Source organism: Moschus berezovskii, chromosome 1 (assembly GCF_049115385.1).
Source record: "Moschus berezovskii isolate FMDL1 chromosome 1, NW_MosBer_1.0, whole genome shotgun sequence".
Lineage (NCBI taxonomy): Eukaryota > Metazoa > Chordata > Mammalia > Artiodactyla > Moschidae > Moschus > Moschus berezovskii.
The window spans coordinates 95,779,654-95,801,907 of record NC_142460.1 but is presented as its reverse complement, the minus strand read 5'-3'; the positions used below and the strand labels follow the sequence as shown (position 1 = coordinate 95,801,907).

At 39.0% G+C, this 22,254-nt stretch overlaps 1 protein-coding gene across 2 annotated transcripts in view; it reads right to left on the bottom strand.

Moving 5' to 3' along the window:
* The window catches only part of ATP13A5 (ATPase 13A5), a 124,854-nt gene extending 103,100 nt beyond the window's left edge, over window positions 1–21,754 (bottom strand). The window contains exons 1-2 of one of the 2 annotated variants that reach the window (XM_055407746.2): window positions 21,524–21,754; window positions 267–440 (exon numbers count right to left, since the gene is read on the bottom strand). In XM_055407746.2, coding sequence (XP_055263721.2) covers window positions 267–440; window positions 21,524–21,586 — 237 coding nt within the window. In that variant the 5' untranslated portion in view covers window positions 21,587–21,754. The remainder of the gene's footprint in view (window positions 1–266; window positions 441–21,523) is intronic. The other variant, XM_055407754.2, reaches the window with a different exon arrangement.
* Between the last annotated feature and the right edge of the window lie 500 nt (window positions 21,755–22,254).

Below are 22,254 nucleotides of genomic sequence, written 5' to 3'. Positions count from 1 at the left end.
TTTAAGAGTTATAACACTGACAGCCATTGCTCATGTTACGGCTAAGAGCACTTACAATTAGCCTGACATGGTAGAAATTTCTCCAGGCAGATGTGGAGGAAATGTCCTACATTCCTGGGTCAAAATAAGATGTAGCAAATAGATGGCAGAGATGGTTTTGCCATGTCATATCTGGGGGCAGGGACACTCTTAAATAGAGGAGGATCTGCTCTGGAATGCTGATCATCACAGGCTGTGCACTAGATGCAACACAGAAGGGCACGCACCGTTGTCCTTAGCAAAACAGTGTCTGCTTCTTGCAAGGAGCATGGGATGCAGTAGGCCCATACCCTCCACTGGGGCTTCCAGTAGAATAACAGGGGAAGGACCCCACAGGTCAGCACGGATGTCACAAGGAAGAGAATTCTGCGTCGCTTCTGGGTCTGGTAACCAAACACCTCCTGGAGAGTAAATAAAAAATCACTCTATTTTTTCCCCACATAATAAACACACATTTTGTTCCAGACACACAAACTTTAGGTGTAGGTTGGGTTGGGAGAGGAATCTAGTTTTGGTTGGTTGGATCAGATCCATTGCTTACAGCTGTCAGCTGATACAATAAGAAAAGGAAAAGAAGGAAGGACTCATTTTGCTATCCTGGCATATGGAACTAAAATGTTAGGAGCAAGGAATAGGTGGACTTATTTTTGGTTCTAAATATTCATGAGTCACCTCAGATTTACTAATATAAAATACCTATGTTTTAGATCAGATTTACTTCCTTTAGATAAAAGGCTTTTAAAAATTATTCATGTGAACTTATTGAGGGAAGATGATAAATTATGGCCAATAGGATTCATATCTTGTTTTACGAATGAAAGTATACATAAATGTACTGCTTTGTAAAACAGTAGGGTGATATAAACTAAGAGATTATTTGTACATGTGAAAGATTTTCAACAGACAGCTTATAGGTATTTATCCTGAGAGTAACATGCTGAAATAGTTCTGTTTTTAATAATTGATTAGTTAACACTTGTCATGAATTGCGTAAAGACTTGAGATGTAGTTTTAGGGGAAGATAAATAGCCAAAAACAATAGATTTGCTTAATTAAGGCTAATTTCTAGTTTCCACTACCTACCATGAAATTTCACAGTATTGTTTTTTAAATTTCAAAAACCTAGATGGTTAGTGTATTTAGAAAACCCAGAGGGCTCTTGATTATGAGTGACATTGTTACTCTACCATTATTTTACTTTCTGCTGTTATTGTGTGGGGGTGCGTGTTTTCTATGACTGAAATCCAGGGTCCAGATCATAGGAGTGTAATATCAAGAAAGCAGGTTTTTCTACAGCACTTTCAGTGATGGGATCTCCTGAATTTTATGCCAGTTTACTTTTGAAAATTTATTTCTGACTGTGCTGAGTCTTTATTGCTGCATGTGGGCTTTTTCTAGTTGTGGTGTGGGGACTTCTCATCACAGTGGCTTCTCTTGTTGTGGAGCACAGCCTCTAGGACACAAGGGCTTTGGTAGATATGTCTGCAGGCTTAGTTGCCCTGCACTATGTGGAATCAGGGATTGAACCCCTACCTTGGCAGACAGATTCTTAACTGCTGGACCACCAGAGAAGTCCTTACAACAGTTTGAAAGTAAAAGAAAGTGAAAGTGAAGTCTCAGTTTTGTCCGACTCTTTGCGACCCCATGGGCTGTAGACAACCAGGCTCCTCCGTTAATGGGATTTTCCAGGCAAGAATACTGGAGTGGGGTGCCATTTCCTTCTCCAGGAGATCTTCCCAACCCAGGGATTGAACCCAGGTCTCCTGCATTGTAGGCAGACACTTTACCGCCTTAGCCATCATGCTTATAATAAATCTTTTGGCTTAATTCTTTGGGAAAGTTTTCATCTTCAAAATAATCATTTTAATTAATATTTTCTAATAAAGAACTCTGGCAGATCAAGATTTCAATAAAAGTTGATGAAAGTAACCCTTAAATGTATTGAAAGTTCCCAGGCTTAAGAAGCAAACACGTGAGTTAGAGTCACCACTCTGTTGGTTTCCGCGTGAGTTAGAGTCACCACTCTGTTGGTTTCCAACTATGTAAACTTAGGTAAATCATTTCATTTCTAGGGAATCCCAATTTACTCTTCTACAAAAACAATTAGAAATATGTACCTTACAGAGCACTTGGACTCAAATGAGATAATGTCACCTTCAGTGTTCTGCAAAGTAATTACAAGATTAAGAGTTTCTTTCCACTACTCCTCAATAGGATCACCTACTTGGGGAAAAATTATCCATTAAGTTTCGTGATGCAACTATTTGGAAATTATTCACGATAAGCTTTACATGTGTCTTAGAAACATGTGTTCACTCTGCTTTAAGCATATTTTCAGTTAGAGCTCCTTTCTCTCTCCTATCTTTCCTCTGATTCTGTAAACCTGCTTTGGTTTTATTTGTCAGTTACATTAGGTTTATTAGACTCAAATAAAAAGTATATGCCAGTACACATATTATGTCATAAATATGCATTCTTTTGCGTTTTAAAAAATGGAATAGCTTTAGCTTCAAATTTTTAAAATTTATTTATTTTTTTTTTTGTTTGGACTGGCTGAGTCTTCGTTGCTGCAAGTGACTTTCTCTAGTTGCTGGGAGCCAGGGCTACTCTTTAGTTTCGGTGTGCAGGCTTCTCTTTGCATTAGCTTCTCTTGTTGCAGAGCACAGGCTGTAGGTGTGTGGCTTCAGGAGTTGTGGCACATAGGCTTAGTTGCCCCATGGCATGAGGGATCTTCTCAAACCAGGGATTGACCTATTGTCCCCTGCATTGCAAGGTGAATTTTCTACCACTGGACCACCAGGGAAGCCCAATATTCATTCTTTCACAAAGTTATTTACAGGATTTATTTCCAAAGCCCAAGAGTACGCAAAATAGAAGCAGAAGAGTTTGGAATTTTAGTCCAGCTTTTAGCTGAAATGAGCACATTTGTAGACAACATAACTTTTTTCTATTTACTTACATACAGCAATGGCGTTGGTAATCATAATTCTGGTTTTCCATCAGGTCTTTTCTACACAACAATTTGTTTGTTAAAAAAGTAACTCACAATGCTATCAAGACTTCAGTGAAATCACTACAGCTACATACTTCCAATAACCTTATAAAGTGAGTAATTCTTTAGAGGAAGCAAGGTGATAAATTGTATTAAGAATTATAAAGATGTTTCTATCCCTTGAATCAGTAATTCCACACTCAAAAATACACCCTAAGGAAATAATACAGAAAGTGATATATATAAAGATTTCAGCACAGCATTACCTGTAATAGCAAAATTATTGGAATAAATGATAGCTAACAGTTCAATAAGATGTGAGTCAAAACAATGGGCTATTGTGGAGCCATTTAAAACAAAATGTATGAACTCATTGTAGAAATATGGGCATGATATGCTGCTGCTGTTGCTAAGTCCCTTCAGTCATGTCCGACTCTGTGCGACCCCATAGACGGCAGCCCACCAGGCTCCCCCATCCCTGGGATTCTCCAGGCAAGAACACTGGAGTGGGTTGCCATTTCTTTCTCCAATGCATGAAAGTGAAAAGTGAAAGTGAAGTCGCTCAGTCGTGTCTGACTCTTAGCGACCCCATGGACCGCAGCCTACCAGGCTCCTCCATCCATGGGATTTTCCAGGCAAGAGTACTGGAGTGGAGTGCCATTGCCTTCTCCGGGGCATGATATGATATATGATATAATGTTAAGTGAAGAAAAGAATAGATAAAATAGATGGATGACAAATAGCAACATGATGAACTTTAACCTAACTATATCAGTAATTACATTAAATGCAAAAGGTCTTAATTCTATGTTTGAAGGCAAAGATGATCAGTCTAGACAATAAAAGATCTAGTATATGCTGTTTAAAAGAGACATACTTTAAATGTAAAGAAGCAGATAGATTAAAAGGATAAAGAAGGGGAAAACATAGCATACAAACACTAAGAAAAGAGAATCAGTAAAGCTATATTAATAGCAGACAGGATAGACTCTAAAAAAAACAAATAAGAGAAAAAGGACAAAGATTCATTCAACAAAGAGACATAACAATCTTAAAATTTTGTGCATCTTTAAACACAGTTTCAAAACTTGTAAAGCATACTTGATAGAACTTAAATTTACTCTCATTATTGGAGATTTTAAAACATAAAGAAGGAAATAATAAAGATAGGAAGAGAAATGAATAAGATAGAAAGCAGATATACAATAGACAAAATCAATAATGCCAGATTTGTACTTAGAGGGGTTAATAAAATTGATAAACTCAAATCTGAATATTTTATGATTATTAAAGAAAATGAATATGTAACTAAAAGCCGTAATACCAAAAAAAAAAAGATCTTCAATCCCAGATGGCTTGTGAATCCTTTCAAATATTTGTGGTAGAAGCAATATCAGTCTTTCACAAACTGTCATAAATAGAGGAGGTAGGAATGCTTCCAACTCATTTTATGAGGCTGGCATATTCAGATACCAAGATCAGATAGGCATGTAATAAGAAAAAAAAAACTTATAGGCTAGGATTTATAAGAAACATGGATGAAATTATCCTGAAATACATTTTCTAAATCAGTGAACTATTTAAAAAGTGATGTGTCATTATCAAATGCAGTTTATTCTAGGATTACAAGAACTTGAAAATCGATGTATTTTGGTAAATTAACTTGAGGAGGAAAATGATAATCTGATACAGAGAAATTTTCATAAAATTTAATACCAATACATTAAAAAGGAAAGAAACCTCTCAGCAACCTAGCAACAGATAAGAACACCTTTCAGCTAAGATCATGCTTAATGATAAAATATTACTGTTCTTGAAGTGACAAGCAAAATAAGGTTACCAGCAATCATCACTAGTATACAATGTAGTACTGGAAATCTTAACCATTGCATAAGACAATAAAATGAAATAATGTTTATAATAATAAATGGAAAGTAATAATACTGTATTATATACTTGAAAGTTGCTAAGAGAAGAAGTCTTAAATGTTCTCACCACAAAAGAGAAGTGATAATTCTGTGAGGTGATGGAGGTGTTAGCTAATATTATGGTGGTAATCATTTCACAGTATTTAAGTATATCTAATCGATGCTTTTGAACTGTGGTGTTGGAGAAGACTCTTGAGAGTCCCTTATACTGCAAGGAGATCCAACCAGTCCATTCTAAAGGAGATCAATCCTGGATGTTCATTGGAGGGACTGATGCTAAAGCTGAAACTCCAATACTTTGGCCACCTCATGCGACGAGTTGACTCACTGGAAAAGACTCTGATGCTGGGAAAGGTTGGGGGCGGGAGGAGAAGGGGACGACGGAGAATGAGATGGCTGGATGGCATCACCGACTCTGTGGACATGAGTTTGAGTGTACTCCGGGAGTTGGTGATGGACAGGGAGGCCTGGCGTGCTGTGATTCATGGGGTCGCAGAGAGTCGGACACGACTGAGCGACTGAACTGAACTGAACTGAACTGAATCAACATGTTGCATACTTTAAACCTACAAATTTTTATATGTCAATTATATCTCAATACCTTTGGAAAAAAGAAGTAAAACTCTCTTTATGAGTAGATAATGTGATTACATACATAAATTCAAAAGAATGTGCAAACAATTATCAGAGTTAGTAAGTGAAATTATCAAAGTTTTTGGATACTGTGTCAATATAGAAAAACCAATTGTATTGAAATATACTAGTAACAAACAACTTGAGAGTAAAGTTAAATATCATTTGTAGTACTATCAAGGGGAAAAAATCAATTATCCTGTAATAGTTCTATCAAAATTGTGCAGGACCTCTGAATTGAAAACTACATATTTTTACTGAGAGCAAAGATACAAATAGAGAGGTTTATTAAGTTTGAGGACTAACCATTAGCAATTCCATTTGACTAACTGATGATTGAATTCATGGAACTGTACAATGAAGATCAGTGTACTTTTTGACATCACTGTATGTATATATGTCGATAAAAATAAAACAAAAGTTGAGTTTGTTATTAGATGTGCAAGCAGGTGGAAGTTACTTTACTCACTTTAGTGTGATTGAATTGAGAAAGAGAGAATGACAGCAAAATTTGGGAAGTGAATGATAAAAGAAAAGGACCATAGAAAGGATTTCTACGGAAAGTAGGAAGTTTGGTGACCCGGGAAGACAGTAGTTGTCTTGAGCTGTGGATGACTGGAAAGTGCCAAGATACATAGGAGCAGAGTTAAAAATTACATCTCTAATAACCAAGATAAATTTCTGTGAAAAACATTGCTTATGGCTGGAAACAGCTCAGTAGTACAATATCAACAACTTTTTCCCTGATCTATTAAAAAAAATCAGTAGAAAAATAGATAATAGATAGACAGAAATAAAAGACCTTGCAAATGTCAGAGTAACTTTCAGAACTATGTAGCTCCTTGGGCAAAGATGAGCATAAGGAATGTTTTTTCTTCCTTGATAACTGGCCTCATCAATCTTAATAAAATTCCTTTCTATCCTTTCTGAGTTTTCCTAGAGTTTATGTGACTAGATATGGAACTTGAGGTCTCAGCTAAAAGAATCACTACTTTATTTGGCACTCTTTCAATCTGGTCTCAATTGGTTTGTCAATGTTTGTGTGATTCGAGTTTATCATATTTCCATTTTAACCAATTAATCTCAATTAAAATTTGATTGTTCTAAATGATTATTCTTCAATACAGTAAGATTCACTCAGATTTCTCCTAAATACTGATTCAGTTCTAGTAAAATCCACTAAGAAATGCAGGCTAGATGAGAGAGCCAGGAATATTATGTGAGCCATAATCAGAAGACAAGTAGAATGCAGAGGTTTTGTAAATTTCCATCTCTGTACTTAGGGGATATTAATAACACACACCTGGACAAATAGTTGTGAAGGTTAAACAAGAAGTGTAAGGTGCTGAGCACAAAGGATGTGCTCAGTCAGTGTTAGCAGTGGTTTGATAATAGGTTCCTAGTGGCTCAGACAGTAGGGAATCTGCCTGCAATGCATAAGACCTGGGCTTGATCCCTGAGTCAGGAAGATCCCCTGCAGAAGGAAATGTCAACCCAATCCAGTATTCTTGCCTGGAGAATTCCATGGACAGAGCAGCCTGGTGGCCTACAGTCCATGAAGTTGCAAAGAGTCAGACATGACTGAGCAATTAACACTCCCACTTTTCAGTCAAAGGAGGAAGAGAGGTGACTCAGTTTTGAGTTACAATATACTGAGTCAAGTTTGGCAATAGAGACAGGCTGTATTCCATTGGCTGAGGACCCCAGACCTGCCACTTATTACTGGAGTTGAATAGCACAGAGGTTGCGCCCACCTTTGAATAAACTTGAATTGTAGTTTCTTGAAGCAGTAATGTTCCCTCACTTCTTTGTTCCCCAACAGAATGCTGTATTTCAAATACTAGGAGAGGTGGCACAACCTTAAATGTCCTTTCCTAGACCCAGAGTACAGAGTAGGCAGCCTCTGTCCTGACTAGGAGTAACTGAAGTATGCAGGTGCCTTTTGACGGAGGTTGTTCTCTAAGGTCACAATTTAGAGCCTTATCCAAGTCTGTCAGCAGAGCCTCTATTCTTTACAGCTTACTCTGTTACCTTCTAGAAGCCCTCACTCCTATTTCTTGCTCCATCACTTGCCAGTTAATGTGATCTGGGTAAATGATTTAATTCTCTGAACTTTAGATTCCTTGTGTGAAAAATGTGGCTGGTTGTAAAACAATGGAAGTTGTCTGACATCACAGTTAAAAGCTGGGGATAGGGCATGAGAAAACCAAGTTCAAATCATGCCTCTATCACTTAAGCACTTAACCCTTGGGAAATCCACATGACTTGGGATGATTCAATTTCTTCTTTCATAAATAAAAATAGAAACATTAACTATTTTTCTGGGTTATTATGAGAATAACTAATGAGATAATGCACGCAATGCACTTAATACAGTTCCTGAACATTTTGAACATTCAGTATATGTTGAGAGTAAACATTAGCTTGGTTAATTTACCATCCAACAAAATTTCAGTGGATTATAAGTGGCCAGTCTTGTTGAACTGGCTGTGAAATGATTTGACCATAGGCAATATTCAGAGCTAAATGCTATTTGCCAAAACCATAAGTTGTGCTTCTAAAAGTGGCTTAAGTGGAATTTTTGCTTTTTCCAGAGAGCACAAATTGTCAAAACTGAAATCAAATGCAGGCTAAAGAGAAAACTGCTCACCTTTGTGATCTGTGAGACTAGGAGAAAGATAAACACCAGATTGATTCAAAGACCCACTAGGTGTAGTAACTATATACACAAGTATCCCAATGCACACATAAACACCATCACAGTCACCCTTCATAGTATGGGAGGTAAACAGCGTACCAGATTATTCTCTCTCTGATGCTGACATAATATGATCTTTGATATGTTTACTTCCCTGAGCTCAGTTTTCTCAGCTGTAAAACTGGTGTCTGAGTAATGAGCTCATGGGGATTCAGTGAGAACATAGGTGAAGCACTAAAGCACAGAGGACGTTAATTATCTCTTCTTTTCTTTACAGGTAGTTTGTGTAGGTACCATCAGAGACAGAACCAAGACTGGCCACGCTACTTAGTAACGGAGAGTTACAGGGCCCAGCTTCATCTAAACATAATTTCTTCCCAAATTCCCTTTTGGTGGGGTCTTCTTTGTCTCATAGAACTATCCCCAAGGGTTTCCTTCCTACTTGTTCTGGAATTTTCATTGCATCTGGAGCACTGGAATTTATGAACCCCTGGCCTTGTGAACAGGTCTTTTTTCAGTTTTTGTAAACTGTCTATTATGTTCACCATTCATGTATTTATCCATCTGAAATATTTGTCGCATAACCACCATGCAAAAGCACAATAGTGATTCAAGGTTTTTGGAATGGGTATTTTGGGTTACAGTTCATAACATTCTCATTTATTCAGGCCAGATTATTACAGCTCAAAGTTACAAATTTATTTATTCAAACAAGACATGACATAAATAACTCTCATTACTTCAGTTACCTTTCGTGGATGGCAATGCCAGCTTCCTGCTGTGACAAGTTAGGTTTTTCCGTAAGTAAGAATTTTTCAATAACATTAGAGTAAGTTAGTTTTTTCTCTGTAGGTCTCAAACTTTTAGTCCTTCGAATCACGGCCAAAGAGATAATGTCTCTGTGTCCTTTTATGAAGCTAGAATTCATCATGTTTTATCTTCTTTACTTAAAACAACAATCACAGCTCCAGGTTTCTGTTCATTATTCACAGTCCACCCTTTGCTGTCTTTATCTGGACATGCCAAATTGTGCTCTTTTATGTGTTAAATGGGAGGATATTCTTAAAACTGCTCTCTTATCTCTAACTCTGCCATGTTTCAAAGTTCTTTTCTTTAATGTTACGATAATATTGTCTGTAGGCAATGAATCATGTTCGTGTGGCTATTGTTCCTCATCCTACTATTACTGGTTTGGTGTGATCACATGTAGTAATTTGTGTTAGCTATCACTAGTCACCAAGCATTGTTAATTATAGCTTTCTGTGTTTTGTCCTGCATTCATGCCATGGAGTACCCTTTGGGTAAGGATAAAATGTCATGAGTACTTTCACTTTTGTCCACAAATGGCAATAAAAACTAACCTTTCTGGACATTTACTTGGGTGTCATTTAATCTTCACAACAATCCTATGAAATACATATTATTATGTATTCAAATGGGTATTATTAATAATAATATTTGTAAGTTATCATTTATAGATCAGATAAACTGAGTTTTATGGGGGAGGGATAAATTAGGAGTTTGGGATTTACATACATATACTACTATATATAAATAGATGACCCACAAGCACCAACTGTATCAGTTCGGTTCAGTCGCTCAGCCGTGTCTGACCCTTTGTGATCCCATGGACTGCAGCACGCCAGGCCACCCTGTCCATCACCAAATCCCAAAGTTTACTCAAATTCATGTCCATTGAGTTGGTGATGCCATCCAACCATATCATCCCCTGTCGTCCCCTTCTCCTCCTGCCGTCAATCTTTCTCAGTATCAGAGTCTTTTCAAATGAGTCAGTTCTTTGCGTCAGGTGGCCAAAGTATTAGAGTTTCAGCTTTGGCATCAGTCCTTCCAATGAACATTCAGGCCTGATTAACTTTAGGATGGACTGATTGGATCTCCTTGCAGTCCAAGGGACTCTCAAGTGTCTTCTCCACAGTTCAAAAGCATTGATTCTTCAGCACTCAGCTTTCTTTCTTTTTTTTTTTGTAGCATTTTATTTTTTTCTTCTTCTTTTTTTAAATTTTTATTTAATAAATGGTACAAAGCACAATGCCAAAAATATTAACAGTTAAAATTTCACCAAATAAAAATATACTATAGAATACACAGCTATAAAAAGCTACATTAAGTTATTTTACAACTGCCTCAAGCTGCAAAAAGAAAAAAAACCCATACCTAAGTTATCCCTCTCTCAAAATAATGCCATTTATGTTATAAACCATGAGCACCCCATCAAAAGATGGGAACTGCTTTTGTTAATTCATATATATATATATATATAACTGTATCACTTTGCTATACACCTAAAACAAACACAACACTATAAATAAAATATAGTACAATATAAAATAAAAATAAGTAACAGATCCTTGGGGCTTTACACCGAGTTAGAGTTCCTATCAGAGGGATAACAGCACCACAGCTGCACTGAATCCTCATGAAGGAGGCACACGAATGACTGGGTTACAAGAGTTACAGGAATGAGAGCTGCTCACTTCCCAGAAACTACAGCTCACAGAAAACCAATCAGCTTTCTTTATAGTCCAACTCTCACATCCGTACCTGACTACAGGAAAAACCATAGCCTTGACTAGACTGACTTTTGTTGGTAAAGTAATGTCTCTACTTTTTAATATGCTATCTAGGTTGGTCATAACTTTCCTTCCAAGGAGTAAGCATCTTTTAATTTTGTGGTAGCAGTCACCATCTGCAGTGATTTTTGAGCCCCCCAAATTAAGTCTGTCACTGTTTCCACTGTTTTCCCATTTATTTGCCATGGAGTGATGGGCCCAGATGCCATGATCTTAGTTTTCTGAATGTTGAGTTTTAAGCTGACATTTTCACTCTCCTCTTTCACTTTCATCAAGAGGCTCTTTAGTTCCTTCTCACTTTCTGCCTGAAGTGTTGTGTCATTTGCATATCTGAGGTTATTGATGTTTCTCCCGACAGTCTTGATTCCAGCTTGTGCTTCATTCAGACCAGTGTTCCTCATGATGTACTCTGCATATAAGTTACATAAGCAGGGTGACAATATACAGCCTTGACCTACTCCTTTCCCTATTTGGAGCCAATCTGTTGTTCCATATCCAATTCTAATTGTTGCATCCTGACCTGCAGGTTTCTCAAGAGGCAGGTCAGGTGGTCTGGTATTCCCATCTCTTTAAGAATTTTCCAGTTTGTGGTGATCCATAGCATCAAAGGCTTTGGCATAATCAATAAAGCAGAAGTAGATGTTTTTCTGGAACTCTCTTGTTTTTCGGTGATCCAACAGATACTGGCAATTTGATCTCTGGTTCTTCTGCCTTTTCTAAATCCATCTTGAACATCTGGATGTTCACGTTTCATGCACTGTTGAAGCCTGGCTTGGAGAATTTTGAGCATTACTTAGAGAGTATGTGAGATGAGTGCAATTACACGGTAGTTTGAGCATTCTATGGCATTACCTTTCTTTGGGATTGGAGTGATAACTGACCTTTTCCAGTCCTGTGGCGACTGCTGAGTTTTCCAAATTTGCTGACATATCAAGTGTAGCACTTTCACAGCATCATCTTTAAGTATTTGAAATAGCTCAACTGGACTTCCATCACCTCAACTAGCTTTGTTTGTAGTGATGCTTCCTAAGGTCCACTTGACTTCTCATTCCAGGATGTCTGGCTCTAGGTGAATGATCATACCATCGTGATTATCTGGGTCATGAATAGCTTTTTCATATCATTTCAGTCGTGTCCGACTCTTTGCAACCCCATGAATCACATCACGCCAGGCCTCACTGGCCATCACCAACTCCCAGAGTTCACTCAAACTCATGTCCATCGAGTCGGTGATGCCATCCAGCCATCTCATTCTCGGTCGTCCCCTTCTCCTCCCGCCCCCAATCCTTCCCAGCATCAGAGTCTTTTCCAGTGAGTCAACTCGTCGCATGAGGTGGCCAAAGTATTGCAGTTTCAGCTTTAGCATCAGTCCTTCCAATGAACACCCAGGATTGATCTCCTTTAGAATGGACTGGTTGGATCTCCTTGCAGTCCAAGGGACTCTCAAGAGTCTTCTCCAGCACCACAGTTCAAAAGCATCAAATCTTCGGTGATCAGCTTTCTTCACAGTCCAACTCTCACATCCATACATGACCATGGGAAAAACAAGGGCCTTGACTAGACGGACCTTTGTTGCCAAAGTAATGTCTCTGCTTTTTAATATACTATCTAGGTTGGTCATAACTTTCCTTCCAAGGAGTAAGCGTCTTTTAATTTCATGGCTGCAATCAGCATCCGCAGTGATTTTGGAGCCCCCAAAAATAAAGTCTGACATGTTTCCACTGTTTTCCCATCTATTTCCCATGAAGTGATGGGACCAGATGCCATGATCTTTGTTTTCTGAATGTTGAGCTTCAAGCCAACCTTTTCACTCTCCTCTTTCACTTTCATCAAGAGGCTTTTTAGTTCCTCTTCCCTTTCTGCCATAAGGGTGGTATCATCTGCATATCTGAGGTTATTGATATTTCTCCCAGCAATCTTGATTCCAGCTTGTGCTTCTTCCAGCCCAGCATTCCTCATGATGTACTCTGCATATAAGTTAAATAAGCAGGGTGACAATATACAACCTTGACATACTCCTTTTCCTATTTGGAACCAGTCTGTTGTTCCATGTACAGTTCTGCCTGTTGCTTCCTAACCTGCATACAGGTTTCTCAAGAGGCAGGTCAGGTGGTCTGGTATTCCCATCTCTTTCAGAATGTTCCACAGTTTATTGTGATCCACACAGTCAAAGGCTTTGGCATAGTCAATGAAGCAGAAATAGATGTTTTTCTGGAACTCTCTTGCTTTCTCCATGATCCAGCGGATGTTGGCAATTTGATCTCTGTTGCCTTTGCCTTTTCTAAAACCTGCTTGAACATCTTGGAGTTCACGGTGAACATATTGCTGAAGCCTGGCTTGGAGAATTTTGAGCATGACTTTACTAGTGTGTGAGATGAGTGCACTTGTGCAGTAGTTTGAGCATTGTTTGGCATTGCCTTTCTTTGAGATTGGAATGAAGACTGAACTTTTCCAGTCCTGTGGCCACTGCTGAGTTTTCCAAATTTGCTGGCATATTGAGTGCAGCACTTTCACAGCATCATCTTTCAAGATTTGAAATAGCTCAACTGGAATTCCATCACCTTCACTAGCTTTGTTCGTAGTGATGCTTTCTAAGGGGGACTAGATCTGATAGAGTGCCTGATGAACTCTGGACGGTGGTTCGTGACATTGTACAGGAGACAGGGACCAAGACCATCCCCATGGAAAAGAAATGCAAAAAAGCAAAATGGCTCTCTGAGGAGGCCTTACAAATAGCTGTGCAAAGAAGAGAAGTGAAAAGCAAAGGAGAAAAGGAAAGATATAAGCATCTGAATGCAAAGTTCCAAAGAATAGCAAGGAGAGATAAGAAAGCCTTCCTCAATGATCACCGCAAAGAAAGAGGAAAACAACAGAATAGGAAAAACAAGAGAACTCTTCAAGAAAATTAGAGATTCCAGGGGAACAATTCATGCAAAGATGGGCTCAATAAAGGACAGAAATCGCATGGAGCTAACAGAATTGGAGGATATTAAGAAGAGGTGGCAAGAATACACAGAAGAACTGTACAAAAAAGATCTTCACGACCAAGATAGTCATGATAACGTGATCACTGACCTAGAGCCAGACATCTTGGAATGTGAAATCAAGTGGGCCTTAGAAAGCATCTTTTTTGTATAGTTCTTCTGTATATTCTTACCGCCTGTTCTTAATATCTTCTGCTTTTGTTAGATCATTCAGGTATGACCTAAATCAAATCCCTTATGATTATACAGTGGAAGTGAGAAATAGATTCAAGGAATTAGATCTGATAGAGTGTCTGAAGAACTATGGATGGAGGTTCATGACATGGTACAAGAGGCAGTGATCAAGACCATCCCCAAGAAAAAGAACTGCAAAAAGGCAAAATGGTTGTCTGAGGAGGCCTTACAAATAGATGTGAAAAGAAGAGAAGTGAAAGGCAAAGGAGAAAAGGAAAAATAATCCATTTGAATGCAGAGTTCCAAAGAATAGCAAAGAGAGATAAGAAAGCCTTCCTCACTGATCATTGCAAAGAAATAGAGGAAAACAATAGAATAAGAAAAACTAGAGATCTCTTTAAGAAAATTAGAGATACCAAGGGAACATTTCATGCAAAGATGGGCACAATAAAGGACCAAAATGGTACGGACCTAACAGAAGCAAAAGATTTTAAGAAGAGGTGACAAGAATCAGTTCAGTTCAGTCGCTCAGTCATGTCCGACTCTCTGCAACCCCATGAATCACAGCACGCCAGACCTCCCTGTCCATCACCAGCTCCTGGAGTTCACTCAAACTCATGTCCATAGAGTCAGTGATGCCATCCAGCCATCTCATTCTCTGTCGTCCCCTTCTCTTCCCGAAAAAAGATCTCCTTTTCATTATAGGGGACTGGAATGCAAAAGTAGGAAGTCAAGAAACACCTAGAGTAACAGGCAAATTTGGCCTTGGAGCATGGAATGAAGCAGGGCAAAGGCTAATAGAGTTTTGTCAAGAGAACGCACTGGTCATATTAAACACCCTCTTCCAACAACACAAGAGAAGACTCTACACATGGACATCACCAGATGGTCAACACCAAAATCAGATTGATTATATTCTTTGCAGCCAAAGATGGAGAAGCTCTATACAGTTAGCAAAAACAAGACCAGGAGCTGACTGTGGCTCAGATCATGAACTCCTTATTGCCAAATTCAAACTTAAATTGAAGAAAGTAGGGAAAACCACTAGACCATTCAGATATGACCTAAATCAAATCCCTTATGATTATACAGTAGAAGTGAGAAATAGATTTAAGGGACTAGATCTGATAGATAGAGTGCCTGATGAACTCTGGACGGAGGTTCGTGACATTGTACAGGAGACAGGGACCAAGACCATCCCCATGGAAAAGAAATGCAAAAAAGCAAAATGGCTCTCTGAGGAGGCCTTACAAATAATTACAAGGGGAAAGAATCTAAAAAAGGATATATATATATATATATATATATATGTGCGTTGATATATATATGTGTATATACATACATATATACATATACTGAATTACTTTGCTGTACACCTGAAACTAACACAATATTGTAATCAACTATACTTCAATAAATAAATAATCAAAAATAAAAATCTTTGCCAACTCTCCCCAACAAAATAAAATGAAATGTAGACCTGTTGACAAAATAGAAAAATAAAAATGAAACACATGATCTGCCCAGAAGTAAAAGTACAACTAAGGACTTTTGTTTGAGGAGGCTCATGGTTAGAGAGCACTAAATACACATCAAAAGGAAATGAAATGCATAGGCTGATTACCAGGAGCAATTTTAAGAACCAAAATTGGCCCTATGTCAAAGGCGCGGGGCAACATGGCACATTCTGTTAAAAGTTATTTGTGGAGTAAGAGCATCACTAAACAGGAGGGGTATCTCAGTAATTATTTGGCTCAAATTTCTCTCTTGGAAAAAAAAATAGCTGTACACCATCTTTCACAGACGAACATCCATTGTCTGCTTAAGACAGACTACTCACTACCTGGCAGGGTTGCACCTTCACTTGTTGGACAGCTGTGATGGCATATTCATTTTTCTATCACTGAATAACCAATGGCTTAAAACAACACAAATTTATTGTCTCTCACAGTGTCCATGAGTTGGGTCTGGCTAGCTGGGTCCTCCACTCAGAGTCTCATAAGACTAAAATAAGGTATTGTCTGGACTCTGCACCTTCTGGAGATCAAAGATTTCATTCAAGATCACATAGTTGTTGGTAGGATTCAGTTGCTTGTAGCTTTAGAACAAAGGTCCCCATTCTCTTACTGTTTGTCAGCCAAAAGCTACTCTCAGTTCTCAGTTCTTACAGATTACTAAGATCTTCTTACTACTCGGAAACTTCCATCTTCAAAGGTGCAAAGTAAAGCCTCCTTTGTTCATATCTCTCTCATGCTTTAAATCTCTCTGACTTCAGAAAATGTCCAGTTTGTTTTCTGGGCTCACCTGAGTAGGTCAGGCTTATCCAGATACTTTCTCTCTCTTTTTTAATTGAAATATAGTTGATTTACAAGACTGTATTAGTTTCAGGTGTGCAAAAAACTGATTCAGTTATTTTTTTTTATTCCATTATAGGTTATTGTAGGATACTGAATATAATTTCCTGTGTTACACAGTAAATCCTTATTGCTTATCTGTTTTATATATAGTTAATACCAAACTCCTAATTTGCCCATTCCTCCCTCCTTCTCCCCTTTGGTAAACATTGATTTGTTTTCTAGGTCTGTTTCAGTTTTGTACATACATTCATTTTTATTATTTTTTAGACTCTACACATAGGTGATATTATATAATATTTGTCATTGCCTGACATTTCCTTTAGTATAATATTCTCTATGTCCACCCATGTTGCTGCAAATGACAATGCTTCATTCTTTTTTATGACTGAGTAATATTTCATTATATGCATATATACTTTGTCTTCTTAAACCAGTTGTCTATTGATGGGCATTTGGGTTGTTTCCATATCTTGGTGACTGTAACTAGTGCTGCTGTGAACACTGGGGTGCATGTATTTTTTTTAAACTACAGTTTTCATCTTTTCTAGATATATGTTTAGGAATGGGATTGCTGGGTCATGTGGTGACTATTTCTCTTTTTTTTTTTTTTGTCTCTAGCTGTGTATCTTTATTTTTAATTTTTTGCGGACCCTGCATATTGTTTTCCACAGTGGCAATACCAGGTTATATCCACCAACTGTTTAGGAGGGTTTCCTTTTCTCTACACCTTCTCCAGCATTTATTGTTTGTAAATCCCTTTTTGCCATATGTTCCCTGCATTACAAGGCAGATTCTTAACCAGTGAACCACCAGGAAAGTCCCCAGAGAACTTTTTAAATCTTGATTCTGTCACTGATACTGTTCTTTCTCCCTCATAATGGGGTGCCAGTTGAAGATTAGATAAGCTTGTCAATCTATAATGTAAATGGTGACTAAATAAGAAAGAGACAGTAAGGCTCACTTTTAAAAGTTTCCAAGTTAGTCCTTTGAGTTTTATTTTGTTTGTCCTTTAATGGAAGATTAGGAGTATGTGATAGTGTTTAAAACAATTCAGATGTTCAAAATTTCTGATTTTTCTTACCAACTCTTTACATATTATTTTTCAAATGATAGACCTCAAACAATTATCATTCCCCAAGTTTAAACAGAGGAAGAGGAAATACCCTTAGCATCAAATTCATCTATTACATTATTTCTGTAATTTTTAAAGCCACGTGAGAACCCCTGACTCCTTGCATGTAAATTTACTCTTTATATTTTCATAGCACTTTCCATGTTTCCTACATGACCCTTGCAAACCTTGTAAGTCAGAAGGGGTAATTGATGTCATTCTCAGACAACTAACAAGGTCCCATAAGGTGTCCATAGCCACCCAGTCAGCTGTGAAGCTTTGACTAAGATCTGCTGCCTTAAGTCTATGGCTCCCCCACTATTTTCCAGAAAAAAGTTATCATGCAGGGAAGTTCTCTCCTATCAAGCCTGTGTCCTCCACTCCAAGCAGCCATTTTGCCTTCTGGGCTGCTCCCGTTTGTGATTCTGACACTAGAGTGGTGGGCATCTGTGCAGACAGGAGCACCGAGGGAATGGCTGGGCTTGACAACCAATGTGACTCATGCAGCACTTCTGTCTCATGGGCAGAATCTGTCTCATCTCCACCAAGTAAATGCAACAAGTGAGGCCCGAGAGGACCCCAAAACAGAGGCTGCTATGCACCTCCTATGCCTCGTGATGCACCTGGCTGAAGAGAAATATGACATTTTTCTCCCAGTAATCACGATGCTAAAATGCTACCAGTTGTTCATTGACAACATCCTTGCTTACAGAGGTTCCGTGGAACAGTAGTTATGAGGGAATCTGCCCCCCAAGAAAGGATTCCACGTGTACGCATGTGTAAAAGAGAGCACACGGTAATGCCCTTCGTGTAGATTCACAGTGAGGCACAGTGTACTGAAGGCGCTGAGAGGCCCTGAAGTTGTTGGCCAGCCTGTTTCCTCAAACTTAATTGCTAGGGAGATAAGGGAGAGTTTTTATATAGTAAATACTATTAACAATATTGTACAACAGAAGATATTTTTGGAAAGGCAGATATTTTGGAAATGTCATTTCATCCTCACCACAATTCCAAATGGTTGGTATTACTAGCCTCATTTAACAAATAACTCAGCGAGGTTAAATAACTTACCCAACAGAACCAGAATCTAAGCCCAGGCCTGCCTGAGAACAAATCCCTGTCCATTAGGCATGAACTGTGCAGACTCCAGACTCAGTGAGGTTCTGCGGTTGTGAAGGATGCTGTGGGCTGTGATTGAAACGGCGGGGTCCTGAGAAGATCACAAGAGGAGACAAGAAAAGCTGACTGCAAATGGAGAGGCTGATGAAACACTTGGGCAGAAGAAAGGAGACGCTTTTGGGGGAAAAGTGAAGGAAAAAGAGACCACTGGAGCCAGGTGGTGGTGTGGGGGTGGGGAGCAGGAGGCAGGAGATTGGGGAGGACAGTCAAGGCTGGTACAGTGGTGGTACCTATCACATGAGCTGTTGTGAGGGTAACGTGAAATATTGCTTATCAAACACCCAGCACAGCACCCACACAGGAAGCATGTGGAGGTAGGAGCAGGGGCTGGAGAACAGGAAATGGTAAGGCAAGGTTCGGCTGTGATACTCCGGCCACACCTCGTATCTGAGATGAGCTCAGGAAAGCGACCCAAAACTGCACGTGGATCACCTCACAGGCCCTCTCCACCCATGGAGGTAGTTTCCACCTCACACCCTCTCACACAATCACAGCGCTTGTTCACTGGAAATGATGACTGCAAGAAGTCAAGTCTGGGCTCCAGGAAACCTTTGGGAAAGAAAGAGCAAGTGCTGAGAGGTTGCAAAGGCTGGGATTAGACCAGGCCCTGGTTGAATTGGCCTACTGATTATCTAAGAAAGAAAAAATTCTAGAGTTTATTATAAGGCTATTTTACATAAGCATACAGATATCTGGTTTCTTTTTCAAACTCAAAAGATCTGACAGCACTGGGCCTGCGCCATCTAGAATGGCAATTGCCTGGAGGCAGGTGGCAGCTTCCTGTCAGCTGTGGACCTAGGTCACCCCTGTAGCTTGCCTACTAGCCAAGTTTCCTGGCTCACCTGAATAGGATTTGCATCTGTGCTATCTGCCTAAGTTCTTGAGTAAGATTTATGAAAGAGAGATCAACAGCTGCTCCTTCTCCCCCTCCCCTAAACCTAGTGGGAGTTCCTAACAGAGGTGTTTTTTGGTGGATTTCACTAGAACTGTTTGATCACCAAACAATTTCTTCACCAATAAAGAAAAGCGACTCCTGCTATTTAATCCTTTGATACCCATGCACCCTGTGTGGTTAATAGAAGTAAAATACTAGACTCTAAACTTTAAAAATACAGCACTGAGTTAAAGAACAATGAAGAGAAAACAGATTTTTTTTTTTTTTTGCACGCTCATCGACATACTGAAAAGAAGCAGCAGACCTGGTACAGAGTTGTTTGGCAGTGAACACACGTAAGTTTTAGTTCTTTGCATCCCTTCAGTCTGAGGATTTTAGAACACTATACCACTGTCAAGATCTGTGGGGCAGAAAAATGCAAGCCACTGATGTGAGCCACTTTTGTAATTTCAATTTCCCAGCAACCACGTTGAAGAAGTTAAAACAAAACAAAAAGCAGGTGAAATTAATTTTATTAATGTTTTATGTAACCCAACCTACCCAAAATATTGTTACTTCAATGTGTAACCAATATAAAAATTATTCATGAGATATTTTACACTTTGTTTTTAGTAAACTTTCAAAAACCTATGTGTAGTTTTATTAACACACTAAAGCACATTTCAGCTGAAATCAGCTACTTCTCTAAAGGGGCTTTCCTGGTGGCTCAGTGGTAAAGAATTTGCTTGCCAATGCAGGAGACAAGGTTTCAATCCCTGGGTCAAGAAATGGCAACTCATTCCATTATTCTTGCCTGAGAAATCTCTCAGACAGAGGTGGCTGGCAGCCTGAAGTCCATGGGATTGCAAAAGAGTTGGACATGACTAAGAGACTAAACAGCATCAACTTCTCTAAAGCCATATGTGGCCAGTGCAGGTACAAATGGCATCATTTATTTTCCGTAAGTTCACAGACACAGTAAGTGGGGAGACAGTGGATACGAATTTCCCACAGATTTCATAGGGAACCGGAAGAACCAGGCAGAAAATTGATACCCTTTGGATATATGAACCCTGTCCTCTGGGTTCCTTTCTGCCCTCCAGTGCACCCTCTCTGTGCCATCCCCTCTTTTTCTTAATCTCCATTTCTCATTGCCTCGCTAGAGTGTAAACAGCACAGGGTGTGGAGCGGGGAGGAGTGGACTGGCTTCCTAGGCTGGCCCCTGGAGGCTGAGGACCTTGGGCAAGTTGATTAACCTCCCAAGTCTCATGTTTCTTGTCTCTGAAATAGGATGAATTCCTTCCATGAGTTCTGAGGATCAAATAAAATAATAAATGTAAACTCTTCAGTACCAAAGAAATATTGTAGGAGTTTTCGAGCTTTTCATAATTACTTTTCAAGATTTATATGTGTTTGGTGGAAGGGGCAGTGGGGAAAAAGAATCAAAGAAGTGAGAACTGTTTTTTGTTTGTTTGTTAGTTTTTAATATGGTTACACTCTAGTCTTTCTTCAGTACTTGGTACTTAAAATCTCTCTCTTGGCTCTTCTAAGGCATGATTTCAGCCCAGAGCACTAAAAATAAAAGAAATTTTTTAAAAAAAGAGTTTCATTTTTTGCCTGCATTTGTCTAATTATATAGAGTGCCAGATGATAAGTGGGAATGCCTCCATGAGTACCCTGTGGGTGTGTACAACCATTACTCTGCAAAATGTCTGAGGAGGGAACTCGACGGGTCCAATCAAAGCACATCAGGATGGCAAGAGCTAAAAGACACGTGGTCATCATCTAGAAGACACAACTTTCTCTCCCCTGAAGGCTCCCCTGCTGTAAAAGTGTGCCTTGTGGATCTCCAGGAGCCTTATCAGACTTCAACCTCTCCAGCTCCTAAAGTCAGCACCACCCCAAGTAGCCTACAGGCTCAGACACTTTTGAGAAACTATAATAAAAAGAAGAGAAGACTCACCAGTTCGTTCTCCTCTCCTGGGTTGAGCAAAGCCCGATGGCCCTTTCTACTCTCCTCCTCCATCTGAACAGGACAGCCAAACTAATTCCCTGGGGAAATGTCAAACCCGCCAGGGCTTCAGTGAACTCAGAACAACCACTAATTGTCATTGCTGTTCTCAGGCGCTTTTAAAATCTCTTAGCACACGCCTTACCTATTAGACTAACAAAGGAAAGAGAGGAAATACTTTCCTCAGCCACAGGATTGGTCTGTTCATCTATCCTTTTTTTTTTTTTTTAAATTCTTAGTATTTACTTGCCGAACTAAATATAAGCACCTCCAGACTTAAATTGTTGAACTAGGAAGATAAATCATTTTATGTGCTGTCCATAAATATCTCAGCCAATGAATGTGAATGGTCACTTTGCCAAAAACCTGAGACAGAAGGATTAACCAGTGACAGGTGACTGAAAACCTTATGGACTTTGGGAAAGTAATGAGCGTATTGTGACCATGAAAATTGAAGGAACGGGTTTTGGTTCCTGACAGGGAATGTAGGGATCATTTTGGAATCGGGAAAATCTGAATTCTAATCCCTGCTCTCCTGATGACTCTGGACAAATCACTTAAAATCTGAAGTGTAGATTTCTATTATATATCATGTCAACAGGAAGGATAGAGTTGACATGAAGATCTAAGATAATGTTGATAAAAGTCCAGCTATAGCATGTGTCACACTCCATAAGAGATCA